This window comes from Stenella coeruleoalba (assembly GCF_951394435.1).
Source record: "Stenella coeruleoalba genome assembly, chromosome: 3".
Lineage (NCBI taxonomy): Eukaryota > Metazoa > Chordata > Mammalia > Artiodactyla > Delphinidae > Stenella > Stenella coeruleoalba.
The window spans coordinates 164,114,270-164,132,515 of record NC_137148.1 but is presented as its reverse complement, the minus strand read 5'-3'; the positions used below and the strand labels follow the sequence as shown (position 1 = coordinate 164,132,515).

The 18,246-nt window shown below is 43.2% G+C and overlaps 1 protein-coding gene across 1 annotated transcript in view; it reads right to left on the bottom strand.

The window, feature by feature from the left end:
* The window catches only part of LOC307183228 (uncharacterized protein), a 32,482-nt gene extending 15,890 nt beyond the window's left edge, over positions 1-16,592 (bottom strand). Inside the window, exon 1 of the mRNA XM_079915446.1 lies at positions 16,551-16,592. Within this exon, the coding sequence (XP_079771572.1) occupies positions 16,551-16,553 (3 nt within the window). The 5' untranslated portion in view covers positions 16,554-16,592. The remainder of the gene's footprint in view (positions 1-16,550) is intronic.
* Between the last annotated feature and the right edge of the window lie 1,654 nt (positions 16,593-18,246).

The window sequence follows — 18,246 nt, the reverse complement described above, 5'->3', positions numbered from 1 at the left end:
TTTTTAAATTTTCAATAAAACTATGAAAATATAATTGAGAACACTAGTTCTTGGTAACACATTACTTCTAGTCCACAATAGCTATAATTAGAGTTGACTGCTCTCCTTTTGACCTTGCAGAAACAATAAATGTTAATGAGGCACTCATTTTTTGTGTGGAGTTGTTCAGCAAACAAACAAAACAAAACAAAAAACCATTAAAAATTCACCTGCTAACATCTGTGGTGCCCACAGACTTTACACAGAGAGTTGAATGCTTTACTCTCAATGATGCACAAAATATTCCTATGTTGACAAAATATAATCTTGTAGCTCCAACACCTTGTTATTAAAAACAAGATAATAAAAAGATTTTAAAAAAAACTCCTCTGCTCTTTAGCTTTCACTCCCAATTTCTTCCTCCAGTCCCCATGCCTAGACAACCACTAATCTTTGTATCTATATAGATTTCCCTACTCAAGGCTTTCAAATGAATGGAATTATATAATATATGGTCTTTGTGATTGACCTCACTCACTTAGCATGATTTTTTCAAGGTACTCCCACGTTGTAGCATGTATCAACACTTCATTTGTGTTTACGGCCAAAAAATATTCCACTGGATGAATAAAACACATTGCATTTATCTATTCATCCATTAATGTACATTTGGAATTTTTCTATCTTTGGCTACTATGAATAATGCTGCTATACAATTCATGTACAGGGACTTCCCTGGTGGTGCAGTGGTTAAGAATCCGCCTGCCAATGCAGGGGACACGGGTTCCAGCCCTGGTCCAGGAAGATCCCACATGCCACAGAGCAACTAAGCCCGTGCGCCACAACTACTGAGTCTGCACTCTAGAGCCCATGAGCCACAACTACTGAAGCCTGTGTGCCTACAGCCCATGCTACACAAGAGAAGCCACTGCAATGAGAAGCCTGCACACCGCAAAGAAGAGTAGCCCCCCGCTCACCACAACTGGAGAAAGTCCGTGCACAGCAATGAAGACCCAACACAGCCAAAAATAAATAAATAAACTTATTTTTAAAAAAATAAATAAAATTCATGGGAGACGCAAGAAGGAGGGGATATGTGGATATATGTATACGTATAGCCGATTCACTTTGTTATACAGCAGAAAATAACACAACATTGTAAAGCAATTATACTCCAATAAACATGTTAAAAAAATTCATGTACAAGTTTTTGTTTGAACATGTGTTGTTATTTCACTTGGGCATATAGGTAGAGAGAAATTGATGGATTATATGGTAATTCTAGGTTTAATATTTGAGGAACAGCCAGAATGTTTTCCAAAGTGACTGCACCAATTTTTATTTGCACCACTCAGTTATGAGGGTTCCAGTTTCTCCATATATCCTCAACAACAGTTGTTATGATTCTAGCTTTTTGATTCTAGCCATCCTAGTGGCTATGTAGTGATATTTCATTAGTGGTTTTTTTTTCCTTTTTTTTTTTTTTTTGGCCATACCACGCAGCATGTGGGATCTTAGTTCCCCAACCAGGGATTAAACATGCTCCCTGCAGTGGAAGTGCAGAGTCTTAACTGCTGGACAGCCAGGGAAGTCCCTCATTAGTGTTTTGATTTGCATTTCTTTGATGACTAATGATATGCAGCATTTTTTCATAGCTCCTGGTCATTTGTATATCTTTTTTGGACAAATATGTATGCAGATCCTTTGCCATTTTTAAACTGAGTTATTTGACTTTTATTATTAAGTAATAATCTTTATATTTTTCTATATAAGTCCCCTATCAGATATATGATATGCAAAGTTTTCTTCCATACTGTGGGCTGTGCTTTCACTCTCTTGCCTTAAAAACTTTATATTTAATTGTGGTAATATACACATATTATAAAATTTACTTTTTTTTTTTTTTTACTATATATAAAATAGATAAACAAGAAGGTCCCACTGTATAGCACAGGGAACTATATTCAATATCTTGTAATAAGCCAGAATGGAAGAGAATCTGAAAAAGAAAAATGAAAGCATGGGGTAAATCTATAAGCACTGATCTATATGTGCTGCAGAATGATGTAGCTATGTTAAAAATTTCCAATTTGCTGGGAATTCCTGGCGGTCCAGTGTTTAGGACTCCATGTTTTCACTGCCAAGGTCCTGCGTTCCATCACTGGTCAGGGAAAAGAAAATTTCCAATTTGCAGTTATATATATATATATGTTTCCATCATGGTTACCTCTACTGAGTAGGACTGAGGGTACTGAAGAATGGTTAACTTTCTCCACACTTTGAAATGTTTATTATGTATGACTTTTTACACTTAATTATTATTTTTTTAATTTTAATTTTTTAATTTATTCATCTTTTGGCTGTATTGGGTCTTTGTTGCTGCACGTGGGCTTTCTCTCTAGTTGCGGCGAGCGGGGGCTACTCTTCATTGCAGTGCGCGGGTTTCTCATTGCGGTGGCTTCTCTTGTTGCGGAGCATGGGCTCTAGGTGCGCAGGCTTCAGTAGTTGCAGCGCGTGGGCTTAGTTGCTCCGAGGCATGTGGGATCTACCCGGACCAGGGATTGAATCTGTGTCCCCTGCATTGGCAGGCAGATTCTTAGCCACTGCGCCACCAGGGAAGTCCCTACATTTAATTTTTAAATGTTTAATTAAGCAGGTAATTCATGACTACCAAAAATAAAAATAAAATAATAAATTAGTCATTTGACTATAAAGTATTAAAAATAAAATATGGGTACTTTTTTTGTTTAGCATGAGTTGTTTATTTTGTATATCAACTTTCAAAACCTCAGCCTGAGACATAGACGTATGCCTGAAGACTCACTCCTGGCATGTCTTCTACCATTGGCGACTAAATTCCCCATGCTCCTGTAGATAATGATGTGAGTTGTTGCTTATAAGTCTTTTCAGCACTTACGTAAAAAGAAGCTTAAATTGTTTCTTTTAAATTATTTAAATTATATATATTTTTGTTTCTTCCTCTTGAAATGCAAAGGCAATGTGGTTTACATTTTGAAATATGCTTGCTTTCTTGTTCATTTAAAATAAATCCTGGAAGTTCCCTGGTGGTCCAGTGGTTAGGACTCTGTGCTTTCACTGTCAAGGGCCTGGGTTCAATCTCTGGTCAGGGAACTAAGATCCCTCAAGCCAAGCAGCTCCACAAGCAAGCAAGCAAGCAAGAAATAAATAAATAGATAGATAGAGAAAAAAAATCCTAAATAAATAAATAGATAAATAAAATAAATCCTGTACATGTTTTCCTATCAATGGTGGTGTGCTACCAGCACATGTGAGCAAGAACACTGGAGAGTTGCTGCTACAATCCCTAACCAGGCCACTCCTAGTCTGCAATGGCACCCAATGGGCAGCAGGATTAGTTAATCTCCAGGCAATCATGCTAGAGGATGCCCTGGGCAACAGTTGACCTCATCAGCACATTTTTACAGACTTTTAGGCTATTATCATGGTGTAGGTGCTTGGTACCAAGAACAATGTTAACCAAATTTTTCTAAGTGGAGATCTGATTGAAATTAAAAACTGTTTATTTGGGGTTTGTTAGGACTGCAGCCCCGGAGACACGGATTCAAGAAGCACTTGAATTGTGTTTTGCCAGACTACAGAATAGGGGTGGTTTATAAAGGTAAAAAGCTGCAAAGCTACGGTCAGTTATATAAATTGTTTGTCAAGAATTATAATTGGAGCTGACAGAAAGTGAGGGTACTTGTTATGCAAGGATTGGTTTGGGATGTGAAATGGTTGCATAGTTACCAGGGGAGACCTTGAGACAATAAGGTTGTAGCTGGCAGGTGTTGTTCTGGATATGGCTGGTGGTCCCTGGGTCTGGTTCAGTTCAAAGAAAGTTCAAGTTCTCACTGGTAAAGAGATGTCTGAGATTAAATCCGCAGTGGCCATCTGACTCCGTTTTAGTATGCCTGAATTGTGATTACTCCATTATAATTTCAATTTGTCATCAACAACAACTCCTTATCCAAGGGCATCTCTTCGGGATAAAGCACTCTGGGATGATCTTGCCTCATAATCACACAAACACAAAGGTCACGTATCTCTGCACTTACTAAAAATCAAACTTCAGTGCTTCATTGCAATCCTCAGGCTGGTAAATTAGTTCAAATTTCTGAAACACATACTGACACCTCAGTTGCACTCAGGAACCCAGAGAACAACCTGGGTGAGGGAGGCAGACTTTGCACTGTCAAGAGGGTGAGGTGCCCTGTGTTCTCACGGGAGGATGTGAGTGACTTATTTGATTGCTTTTGTGGACAGACATGGAAATTATACTATACTACAGACTGATAAGACTGTAATACAGTCACCCCTAGGTAACCAGGGGGGATTGGTTCCAGGAGACACTGACTATACCACAATCCACCGTTGCTCAAGTCCCATAGTAGGCCCTCTATATGCCCAGGTTCTGCATCCACAGATTCATCCAACGTCCAATGGAAATTTCAGTATGAGTTTGGCTAAATTCTCCAACGCTAAACACAGGACTAGAGAGGACCGACTCTATATATGTTGAAAAAATCCGCATGTAAGTGGACCCTCGCAGTTCAAACTCATGTTTTGCGAGGGTCAACTGTATTATTCTGTAAAAGTACAATACTATACACTGTAAAGTAATTATGTATATGCTAATTATATATAATATATTCTATTTTCATATAGTATAAGCTAATTACATATAATGCTATGCTACATACTACCTATGCTATGTACAGGTAATACACTACATTTTACAGGTAATATACTACATTACAAAGTGTAATATACTACACTTTACTTTTTTTAGCTTTTTAAAATTTTTTTTAATTTTTATTTATTTAATTTTGGCTGCGTTGGGTCTTCATTGCTGCTCGCGGGCTTTCTCTAGTTGTGGCGAGCAGGGGTTACTCTTTGTTGCAGTGCGCGGGTTTCTCACTGCAGTGGCTTCTCTTGTTGCGGATCACGGACTCTAGGCGCACGGGCTTCAGTAGTTGTGGCTCGCAGGCTCTAGAGCGCAGGCTCAGTAGTTGTGGGGCAGGGGCTTACTTGCTCTGTGGCATGTGGGATCTTCACAGACCAGGGCTGGAACCCGTGTCCCCTGCGTTGGCAGGTGGATTCTTAACCACTGTGCCACCAGGGAAGTCCTACGCCATTTTATATAAGAAAAAATTCTCAGGAGCGTGAAGAGGTGAGGGTCAGGGTCTGCAACGCCAGGAGTTATCCTGTTCCAACCACTCACGCTGCTATAATCACTTTCAGAAAAGCACCCCTCACGATGTGACCCTTCCTCACTTTATTTTCCCATTGGAAGCTCAGTGAGGGCGACAAAGGTTTCTGTGTCCTCACTTGGCCTCCATGTCCTCTGGGAGGTCTCCTCCTTATGGTATCCATCACCCCCCAGGTCTCACCTGCGCACTGAGGTCGCTCCAGTCCGCCTCACAGGCTGTCCACACCGAGCCCTTGATCGCTGTCCCCTACTTGGACTTCCACTGACGGGGAGAGAGGCGGCCTCCAGACCTCGGACCCCAGGTTTCCCAGCCACAGAAAGAGTACTTTCTGGGACCCTGGAAAGCACTGAAAGCTGTTGCAAGAGCAGGTGGGGACATGGTTCCGCCCATTTCTGCCTCTTGAGAAACCTGGAGCTTGTCCTCCGATTAAGGAGGAGACACCACCTCCTGCGCCTGCGCACTTCAGGGACCCCGGGCGTTTCGCGCGTCTTATTTGGAGACGGTGTCGCGCGTTGCATTCTAGAGTTTTGGGAAGCAAAGGGGCCCTAGCGGCGGAGGGTCTGGCTGAGATCACCATTTCCCACAGGCCACGGGGCAGGAGATCTGCAGAGATTTTCCAGCACCAGGAAAGAGTTGTCACCAGCCTCGTTAGGGGAGCGCCAAACTCTGGAAGCGGTTGCCGAGGTGAGGGACCTCCCGGTGGTAGGCACATGTGCCACCGAAATCATAGCGTGCAGGGTTTTAGAACAAAAGGAGGATGATTTGGTAACAGTGGGGTCTGTCAGAGGGACTCTATAGCTAGGACAAGGCAGGGTGTCTCTTTTCGACATTATTGGTGGTTTTGAAAGTATTGTGAAACTGTGCTTGTTGGTACACAGCTGACCTTTATGAGACAGCGGGTAATAAATGTCTGAGGGGCCTGAGCCTCGCACTCATGACATGGGTTCTGGGTTCCATCACTGCTTCATCTCACAGTTACCTGAGGTCACAACAGAAAATTTCCAGAGTGGGATAGTGTTTGATTTAAACATGTTTCCTAACAAGCGGTCACAGAGTACACTAGAGATGGGAAATTTATAAGTTGGAAATGGTCTCAAGACCTTCTCTGGGAACACGTGATGTTGATGTGCAAGGATTAGATTAGGACACACCCAGCTGTATCCCATTGGGGAGGTCTGTGACATGCACCTTTGTGTCAGACCACAGCATTGCCAAGATATGACCCAAAAAACTTGGAGTCAACACAAAAGTGGACTCCAAGAGCCCTATCACTTTCTCACCAGTTATGTGAATGGCAACGAGAGCAGGTGTAGCCCTAGAAGGTACCTCTTTCCTAAGTCAGACTTGGTACCAAGAAAGTCCTGTTGTGACCCATGACATTCCTCCATTCTAGTCCTTCCATTTCTTCTTATGAAGGATCACAGAAGGTGGAAAGAAGGGTTACACGTGTAAAAATCAAGGTTTGGGAAAGTTTAACATTCTCCTAGCATGTGAAAGCAACTTTGTTGCTTTCTATTACTTTTTAGTATATACACATACTATTTGGAGTGTAGTTGTGAAATTTTACAAATGTATAGTTATACTACCATCAAGATAGAGTATACTTCATCATCTCAAAGGAACACTCTAGTGGTGCCTGGTTGTAGTGAACACTCCCTACCCTTAATCACTGATCTGTTTTAGCTTCTTATACCTTTGTCTCTTCCACAATGTCATATATATGTAACACCATGTTGTCTTATGTTCCCTGCTGGAAACTCTGATTCTGCATTTGTAAAAGTACGTAATTATACAAACCTTATAGTGTCCTTCTGAGTTTGCAATTTTTGACATTGCCCAGAAGAGTGGCACACATTATGCCTTCAAAACTGAGAGATTCCACTGTTATCAGCTATGGGAATTGAGGTAAGACCCAATGCTTAACTTTCTTCATTTGTATGTGGCAGGAATGATGGGGACAGGAGATCAAACGAGATACTAATAATTGTAAAGTCACATGTCAACACTGCTAAGAAAGCATAAATTAGTACTGAAAAAAAAGAGGGGAGCAAGTTTGGACTTATTTTGCTGTTTAATGAAACCCAAACTGTCACCTTTTACCCCATCTTCCCTAACATCTGCTGAAAGTGTAAACGTGGAAATGATCCCTGAAAACAGAAAAAATGAGCTTTCAGGGCTTTGTGCATAAACCTCCTAGCTGCTCCTCTTGTAAGAAGGCATAGGGACTTCCCTGATGGAGCAGTGGTTAAGAATCCGCCTGCCAATGCAGGGGACATGGGTTTAAGCTCTGGTCCAGGAAGATCCTACATGCCGCAGAGCAACTAAGCCCGTGTGCCACAACTACCGAGCCTGCGCTCTAGAGCCTGTGAGCCACAAATACTGAAGACCGTGCGTCTAGAGCCTGTGCTCCGCAACAAGAGAAGCCACTGCAGTGAGAAGCTCGCACACCACAACAAAGAGTAGCCCCCGCCTCGCCACAACTAGAGAAAGCCTGCGCACAGCAACGAAGACCCAACACAGCCATAAATAAATAAATAAATTTATAGAATAAAGTTAAAAAAAAAAAAAAGAAGGCATAGAATATTTCCTGCTCTGAGGAAATATACCTCCTTTGCCACCACATTCAGATATTACTCAAAATGATACCCTCTGTCTGCAGCTCACCTCAATTATTCCTTGGATAATTGCCCTCTAAACATCCATAGTTATTTTTGGTGTTTCAACCAGGAAATCATATTGGACTTGCACAGATATCACTCTACTCATAGGAAAGTGCATGATGAGATACAGTTGTGCAGATGACCTTTACTGAAACCCAAAGGAATACCTTTAAAAGATGTATTCACTTGATGTTAGTCTGTGTTCAATTAATACATTTTATTTAATCAATAAAACTTGAAGCACAGTATGAAATTATATCTAAGATACAATAAAGAGATAAATATCAGAAAGAAATAAAAATATTCCAATATAATACTCTATGTATTAAAAATTGTTTTTCATTTCCAGATCGTGTGCAGTAATAGTCATGAGGTGTGTTCTTTTATTTCAGGTGAGTTCAAATCGATTTCCAGGGCTTAGACTTGCACTCCAGAAGTGTTCAAGTATGATTATATTCAAAACAATTTTTTTTGCCATGGAAATAATAATTAACTTTTTTCTTTTTATGGAATGTAATATTCAACAGATACTTGTGGGTTTTCCTGTTGAGCTAGCAAAATTCCTATAATTTTCTTTTCTCTTTTCCACATAAACACTGGGTTTGAGTGAATTTGCTGGATTGTTCACTTGGTTTGTGTATTTAAAATAGCAGTGGTGGTCCTAGCAACTCCAGTGGGAGTAGAGGCCCTGAAGCCAGTGACTTCAAGCTAAGGCCCCCTTGAGCATGCGAAGGGAACTGCTTGAAGGCCTAGTTGGTTCCTCCCAGGGAGCCTCTCCCTGCAGGTGTCCTACCTGCTCACACCCACCCTGGAAGGAGCCTTTAGGCTGAGAGAAGCTACAGAGCCCTGGAAACTGGGGATGCACATGCACTTGCGGGGATGGGGGCTAGGGGGTGAGAGAGGAATGGAAAGGGAGGAGGTGCCCCTTCTGAGGTTTTAGCTGTAGTTCCCTTGGGCCTTCTTGTAGAAAAATGTTGGAGTTTTGCATCCAGTGTAGCTGCACTCAGAGTGTAACTTGTATACGTTAAGAAAGTCACGGGGGCTTCCCTGGTGGCGCAGTGGTTAAGAGTCCGCCCGCCAATGCAGGGGACATGGGTTCCAGCCCTGGTCCGGGAAGATCCCATATGCCACGGAGCAACTAAGCCTGTGCGCCACAACTACTGAGCCTGCACTCTAGAGCCCGCGAGCCACAACTACTGAGCCCACGTGCCACAACTACTGAAGCCCATGCACCTAGAGCCCATGCTCCGCAACAAGAAAAGCCACCGCAATGAGAAGCCCGCGCAACGCAACGAAGAGTAGCCCCTGCTCGCCACAACTAGAGAAAGCCCATGCGCAGCAACAAAGACCCAATGAAGCCAAATTAAAAAAACAAAAAAAAAAACCTTTAAAAGAAAAAGATTAGTAAATAGTAAAATATAGTCTATATAAATTTCTGTTTTACATACAGAGTTTAATTAAATCTGTAAGATAGTAAAGTCTAACTTAAGACCTTAACCCACATATCCTGGTCCCCTCCAGTGCTCTTCCTCCTGTCACCGCGAAATACAGTTTTGAAAATTTCTTGAGCATCCTGTGTTTCTTTTAAACCAAGCAATTGCGAATGCATATTTATCTTACCCAGGTTTGTCCGTGCAGTGAGCAGTCAAGACTCCACATTTTTAGATGTTTGACTGCTCACCCCTTAAGGCTTACCCCACCCTCTTCCCCTTGTGCCCCTACTTGGACAAGCTGAAGAGGAAGCCTGGGTGGTCTCTCCTCTAGAGCAGGCAAGAGATTCCAACCATAAGCCCTGCCAGTGCGCAGGGACTCTCGCCCTAGCCCCATGCCCAACCACAATGAACACCCAGGCCAGGCTCCTCACCTTGCTTTCTGAAGCCATTTCAGAGCTGCTTGAGAGGAGCCCTCCCTCCTCCCCCAAGACCTGAGTCAGAAGCTTTTTCCTACCTTCTTGGTGTGTGTGGGGGGGGGGGGCACTTTGGCATCAGCCTCAACAAGGAAACCACATCTCTGCAGGTGACAATAATAACTGTCATCGTGAGCAGCATATCCACACATGACCGCCACCTGTGGGTCTGTCTTCTCTTGCTCACCTGCTCTGCTGCCTGATGGTTGCCAGCGCTGTGGGCTGCTGGGCGCTGGGGAGCTTGTGCCGTGAGCTGTGCTGCCCTTGCACTGTTGACCCCACCAGGCCTCTGTTCTATGGTTGGCTGACCAGAATTGAAAGTTTCAAGAATTTCTAAGCCTTTGGGAGCAGGGGTGTGGGATTGGGGCTCTCCTTAAAGTAGTCCCGGGTTGATGTCTGTGCCAGGATTTATCTGTGTGTTATAGAGAAACTGTGACAGAGGCTGGGTTGACCCCAAAATGCCATGGGGATGGGGTTGGGAGAAAGGGACTACACCCTGTGAAAGAGGTAGCCTCATTGTGTGAGGGGGTAGTCCTGAAAAAGCAGTCACTTAAGAAGAAAAGGAGGGCTTCCCTGGTGGCACAGTGGTTAAGAATCCACCTGCCAACACAGGGGACATGGGTTCGAGCCTTGGTCCGGGAAGATCTCACGTGCGACGGAGCAACTAAGCCCGTGCAACAAAACTATTGAGCCTGCTTCTTAGAGCCCGTGAGCCACAACTACTGAGCCTGTGTGCCACAAGTACTGAAGCCCACGCACCTAGAGCCCATGCTCCACAACAAGAGAAGCCACTGCAATGAGAAGCCCGTGCACTGCAAGGAAGAGCAGCCCCCTCTCACCGCAACTGGAGAAAGCCCACGCACAGCAACGAAGACCCAACGCAGCCAAAAATAAAAATAAAAAAATAAAAAAAAGAAAGAAAAGAAAAGAGGAGAGGGGGAAAGGCAGCCACTAGGTTGCAGGCTGAGCTCACATTCCTAATACCAGAAGGCTCACCAGGACCCTTAAAGACTTCTGTTGCTGCACACCCATGGCATCCTTGTGGCACAGCCAAGGGATTAATTCAAAACTGACTTAAGCCTGGGTTCCTTAAACCCTATAATGCAACCAGTTGTCATGGGGAAGACTCCTAACCTTGATGGCACTGTTTTGAGGCTCTTGAGAGGAAAAAATATTATAAATACAAGGGTAGAGAGACACCCCTTCCCCAAAGTATATCCAGTGAAGAAGGACACGAAACAGAGTAGATCAGGAGGAAGGAAATAATAGATACAATACTAAAACAAAGGTCCACAATTTGATGCAACTGGAAATCCAAAATATACTAAAATAATTTATACAACAAAACAGATGAAAGTACATTGCTTAGCTTTTGGGCCTCTACAACATAGGTTCAGAATTAATTTTGCTCTCTGATATAAAGTACTAATTCAGATACCTTCAAGCAGTTAATAAATACTAGGTCTCAAAGTACAGATCTACCTGAGTTCTCACTAAATTTAAGCAAGATACCTCTGATAATCTTAGGAGCACTAATGAATATAGAGGACAAATAGGACAATGTTTCTCCTTAACCATCAGAACCACGGTTGTGCCTAAATTCTCCATGGTCACAACACCCATTGTCCTAAAATATCCCATAACGAGCTGGGAAGCTCTGAACCAATGATTCATAGATTAAAATTAAAGTTTTTGCCACTTAAAAATTGCCTTGGATTTCCCTAGTGCTCCAGTGGTTAAGACTCTGCACTTCCAGTGCATGGGTTGGATCCCTGGGTGGGGAAGTTCTGCATGCTGCGTGGCACGGCCAAAACAAAAAAAGAAGAAAAATTGGACCTCACAGACCTTACTCCCCAAATAAGTTAGTTAATATGGCCCAACATAAATTACACAGGGCCTTGATGGACTGAAAACTGTATATAAAACCTAGTTAGTGAAGGGTTAAATTATTCTCCATCCTCCTTCTAACAGCCCAGTTTATCCCATTAAACCAGGAAAGAATGACACCTTACAGTGAATTAAGGCAACCTCAAGGCTGTGGTCGTACCAAACAGAACCCTATTCCTAGTCTCCAACATTATAGAAATTACCGACTCCATCTAATAAGCAATTGATAAATATTCTGATATCACAGATTCGGCTAAGTCTGTTGTGTTCAGTGCCTAGTTCAATAGCCTCTCAGCTGCACTTGGCCTTCACCGCTGAAGGGATGTGTGATACACCTTCACTGGGTTATCCTCATGGATCATTAACAGCTTTGCCCTCCCACACAATCATTGCAGCCAAGATCTGAACAGCATGCTGGTTTCTCCAAGAACACAGGCAGAACATTATATTAATGACGTCTCCTCTAAGGACATTAAGGACACACAAATATTGAAAAAAGAAGCTCACAGAAAGCAGATGGGACAAGGCCATGCATATAATGTGAGTCCCTGATAACTCTGTTAAATTTCTGGAAATTATTTGATAAGCTGAGGCCAGCTCCCTCCCTGACACCATGAAGAAACGGCTATCGTTCCCCACAGCACCTACAACATCTACATGGTTCTTTTGATGTTCTGGAGGCAACATATTCCGTGTTTATAAATTTTACTTGAGCTCATTTTTTTTGTTATTTGCAAGTTTGCCACCTTGTATGGGTACCCTGCCACAAAAGGCTAAAGACTCTCTTCAATTACAAGTGGCACTCCAGTTAGTGCCCTTAGAGAATCCTTCACTAGAGGCAGTATGTGAATGACTTGCCTCTTTGCTCTCCTTCTCAGGCCTCCTCACAGGAAGATAGCAGCCACCTCCTAAAGCTTTTAGCCTTAAAGGAACATAAGGTCGCCAAAGAAAAACTGCAGTTTGCCCGAACCCAGGTTCAATATTTAGGGCATCTGATATCAGAACATGGGTGACACATAGATCCAGATAGACTTCATAGTTTCCTAAGTTTCATGGTTCCCAAAGTAAGCACCAATGGTGAGGTTTTCTCAGGCTAGTGGGTCACTGCCAAAACTGGATTCCAAATTTCTCTCTTATGGCTAAATCTCTGTATGTTTTACTCAACAGTAACAACCCTGACCCAATTTTATGGGAAGAACCGGACAACAAAGCTTTCAAGGCCTTAAAGAAGGGTTTGATGGGGACTTCCCTGGCGGTCCAGTGGTTAAGACTCTGTGCTTCCAATGCAGGGGGCAGAGGTTCAATCCCTGGTTGGGAAACTAAGATCCCACATGCCATGTGGCACAGCTAAAAAGAACAAAAAAGAAAAGAATTGCAAAGAATAGAGGTGTTTAATGAACACACCTACCCTTGGCATTCCAATTATCAGATTCCCTTCATCCTTTTGGTATATGAAAAGGAATGGAATGCCCTTGGGGAACTCACCCAAAAACATGTACCACCACCCACCCATAGCATAGGGTTTTATAGCCAGCCAACTGGACCCTGTGGCATGGGGACACACCCCTGCCTCAGCTTAGAGCCATTATGGCCACTGCCCTTTTGGTTATGGCCACGCATAAAATCATTGTGGGATCCCCTTTAGCCATTTTTGTACCTCATGCATTTGAAGCTCTCCTAAATTTTCATCACACTCAACATTTCTCAGGCAGCCGCCTCACCTCCTATGAAGTCCCTTGTTAACTGCCCCTCACATAACTCTTTTACACTGTAATAACTTTTAACTCTGCTACTCTTCTCCCTTCCATCACTGATGAAGTACTCACAACTGTTTTAACACTGACGGACCACCTCCTGACTTGTAATGATGTGCAGGAAATTCCATTGGGTAATGTTGACTTCTCATGGTTCACTGATGGTTCTTTTTTTTTTTTTTTTTTTGCGGTAAGCGGGCCTCTCACTGTTGTGGCCTCTCCTGTTGCGGAGCACAGGCTCTGGACGTGCAGGCCCAGTGGCCAAGGCTCACCGGCCCAGCCGCTCCGCGGCATGTGGGATCTTCCCGGACCAGGGCATGAACCCGTTTCCCCTGCATCGGCAGGCGGACTCTCAACCACTGCGCCACCAGGGAAGCCTTCACTGATGGTTCTTATTGAAAAGGTGACAATGACAAATACTGTGCTGGGTATGCTATTACAACTCCTTTTGATGTTGTTGAGGCAGCATCTTTACCTATGGCTGCTTTGACCCAACAGGCTGAATGAATTACGTGCTCTTACACAGGCTTGTACATTAGCCAAGGACAAAACTGCCAGTGTTGGTACTGATAATAGATACACTTTCACAGTAGCTCGTGATTTTGCAATGCTGTGGAAGCAACGTGTCTTCCTTACTTCCGATGGAAATAAAGTTAAAAATGGCCTCTATGTTCAGGAATTACTGAATGCGATAATTCCCCTTCCACATTAGCTATTAAGATTCTGAGGGTTTTTTTTTTTTCTTGGCTGTGATGCACGGCTTGTAGGATCTTAGTTCCCTGAACAGAGATTGAACCCATGCCCCCCAGCAGTGGAAGCGTGGAGTCCTAAACACGCCAGGGAATTCCCCAAAGGCATTTTAAATTTGACTCTCTGAAGCTAGGGAAAATCACCTTGCTGATATTTCTGCAAGGAATGCTGCCCTTAAAGGGATCTAGAGCAGCCAAATGTCTGTCATAGACCAAAGGGATATTTGCCCAAATAATTTAGAAAAACTGGCTAGACAAGCCCAACAATTGGTCTCAGAAAAGGAAAAACAAGATTGGAAATTCAACAACTTTTGGTTTGATAAAAAGAGAAAGCTCTTGTTTGGACCAAATACCAATCCATTCCTACCAGAGATTCTAAAATTCCCACTCCTTACCACTATCCATGCATTAAACCATTGGTCAACTGACCAAATGATATCCTTCATCACTCAACATTGGTGGGGAAGCATTAACAAGTCCACAAAAAGTGCCTACCTCACTTGTCCCACTTGTCCAAAGCATAGCCCAGTGAAGCCTGTCTGTTTCGCCAATAAACATTTAAAATTGCATAATAGGGATTTCCCTGGTGGCGTAGTGGTTAAGAATTCACCTGCCAATGCAGGGGACACGGGTTCAAGCCCTGGTCCGGGAAGATTCCACATGCTGCGGAGCAACTAAGCCCATTTGCCACAACTACTGAGCCTGTGCTCTAGAGCCCACGAGCCACAAGTACTGAGCCCGAGTGCCACAACTACTGAAGCCCACGTGCCTAGAGCCCGTGCTCCGCAACAAGAGAAGCCACTGCAATGAGAAGCCCGTGCACTGCAATGAATAGTAGCCCCGGCTCACCACAACTAGAGAAAGCCCACGTGCAGCAACGAAGACCCAATGCAGCCAAAAATAAATAAATAAATAAATTTATTAAAAAATAAAAATAAATAAAACTGCCTAATGAACCATTTGAGGCCAGCAAATAGATTTCATGCAACTTCCTGTCTAATGGATATAAATATGTTTAAGACATTGTCTGTTATGTTTTCATACTGGACTGAAGCCTTCCCTTACAGACATGCTACTGCCTCTACTGTGGCTAAAATCCTTTTGGAAAAGATTATCCCTACCAGGGGAACTCCTCAAATTTCACAGTGATTGAAGAACCCACTTTACTGGTTAGGTGCTTTGACAAGTCTCTGCTGTTTGACAGGCAACACTGTCACTGTGCTTACCACCTTCAATCGTCTGGTTTAGTCAAACACACTAATGGTATTAAGACTCAATTGGCAGAATTTGTTGAGGTCCTACAAATACCTTGACCAAACGCACTGCCGTTAGTTCTTCTAAATCTCAGACCCACCCCTTTTGGAACTCATAAACTCTCACCCTTTGAGACAGTCACAGAACACCCAACGCACTTGACCTACTGCTTCTTTTGACCCACAACTCATAAAAGGGGAGATGCTCCAACATTGCAAAGGCCTAATTTTTTCTATGAAAAGTAATCATGTTTTGGTAGAAGAGTCTTTTCACAGTGTACCCTTGGGAAACAAAGACCTTTAAGTATCACATCTTGCAACCTGGAGATTTCATTTATTCAAAAATACACCTCCAGAAGAACTCTCTTCAAGCTCATTGGAAATACCCCTATCAAGTACTGCTGACCAACCCTTGTGCCATCAGATTCCAAGGAATGGACTCTTGGATTCACGTGACACATCTATGACACACCTAAAGAAAACATCAAACCCTGACTGGAGCTGCACATCATCTGGTGACCTGCAAGTAAAGATCTCCCAGAATTGAAGCAGACAAGATTTGATGAGACAGCTTTCCCAAGATATCAGGACCAAGTCTGCTGGAAGTTTGTTGCCAAACCCTTGATGATGACATAACTCTTCAGATGATAGCCAATGCTTATTATCTTAATAACATATGGACTAGATAAAAAGTGCCTGAAGGTTCTCTCTCTTACCCTTTCTTGTTACTCAAATGTGACCTTAGTATCTGGTCACTTTCCCTTTGACATGAGATACTAAACCCAGGAAACCCTGACATTGAGGGAAAAAAGCTGCTGAAACTATATAGAAAACCTGACTCTTGATCAACGATGCTTTCAGAGAAAGATTTTCATCAAAAGGGGAAAATGGAAAAAATGAATACACAGAAACCTCAAATAGAGTGGGAAGACCACAAGGGGGAGCTCTCACATCCTGCAATGACAGTAGACCCCAACAGGAAAGAAGAAAGATACCTCTTCTTTCCTGGCAAGGACTCAGCCAATGAAAAGTCACTGATGCTCTGTTTATTACAGCCCTTCCAACTTTCTTTTCTGCTCTACACAAGTGTTCACCTTCCCTTGCTGTGCAGGAACCTGCAATGTGACTCACCATGTTGCAGACCACGAGTTGCAGTGCTCCGCTGATCCTGAATAAACTCACCTTGGCTAGAGTAGTATCTTGTAGTCTATTTGTTTCAGGTCAAGAAGGTAAAAGGTTAGGTTATTGATTTGCGATCTCTTGTTAACATAGGCATTAATGGCAAATAGAAACATTTCTATGTACTATTTTAGATGCAAACTATAAACTTTGACTCCTTAGGCATGATATAATTTTCCTCATTATCTCTAATTATATATTTTTTGCTTTAAAGTCTATTTTGGGGGCTTCCCTGGTGGGGCAGTGGTTACGAATCCCCTGCCAATGCAGGGGACATGGGTTCAAGCCCTGGTCTGAGAAGATCCCACATGCTGCGGAGCAACTAAGCCTGTGCACCACAACTACTGAGCCTGCGCTCTAGAGCCCGTGAGCCATAACTACTGAACCTGCGTGCCACAACTACTGAAGCCCGTGCGCCTAGAGCCCGTGCTCCACAAGAGAAGCCACCACAACGAGAAGCCTGTGCACCTCAACCAAGAGTAGCCCCACTTGCCGCAACTAGGGAAAGCCCGTGTGCAGCAACCAAGACCCAACACAGCCAAAAGTAAATAAATTAAATAAATAAATAAAAAATAAAATCGATTTTGCTAGATATTTTTATAATTTCTCCAGTTGTGGAATCATACTCCCCTAGACCTCATTGATTCCTCCCATGGTGGTTCCACCTTCTTAACTGAACACTTTCTCCTTGACATCAGTGTCTAATTTGCACCCATGAGATTTTAAATTGTGGAGATGACTGGCAACACTGCTGGTGGGTGGGCTGAGTCCTGACATGAAAATGTACACTTTTTTTTTTTTTTTTTTTTTTCAGTATGCAGGCCTCTCACTGTTGTGGCCTCTCCCGCCACAGAACACAGGCTCCGGATGCGCAGGCCCAGCAGCCATGGCCCACGGGCCCAGCCACCCCGTGGTACATGGGATCCCCATGGACCAGGGCACGAACCCGCGTCCCCTGCATCAGCAGGCAGACTCCCAACCACTGTGCCACCAGGGAAGCCCCACACTTTAAATTAAATACAATAAAACATGACTGAAGACATATTAGGGATTACACTCAGCTATGAATAACAGGAAACACACAGAACCTGCTGGATATGAGGAAGGTGCTGATGCTACACAGAAGGACTGCATCAGAGCAGTCACTGCACAGTGCAGTAGAGGAACAAACTCTCATGTAGTTCTTTTGGACTGTACCACTGTAACTGTCATAGTGGAATGGGGAGCACATAGTCAGGAGCAGTATAAACAGAACAAGGTGCTTACAAATTAGACCTTATACAAATAAGATCTAGAGAACAGGGCACTCAGTGCTTCAGAGAATATTCTTAACCATGACAGTCTAAATTTCTTACAAGGTGGACACATGAGAGCTTGCAGGAAAATCCAAACTGTATTGGATCTTTAATGTTGAATTTGGGGACAACTGTAGAAGCCTACAGCTCAGATCAAGTGGAAGTCAAGCAGTCTACGGTGGTTTTGAGGATATACTTGACTGATAGGGAAAATAATGTGGAAAACGGGCTGGAAGCAAGTGTCTACAAAGGCCCTATGCTTCTGTCTCCTTCCATACAGGTGACTTCAAAACCTGACTAAATCATACTTCATCTCTGCATTCCAAGTTTCATGTAAGTTAGGCTTTGGTGAC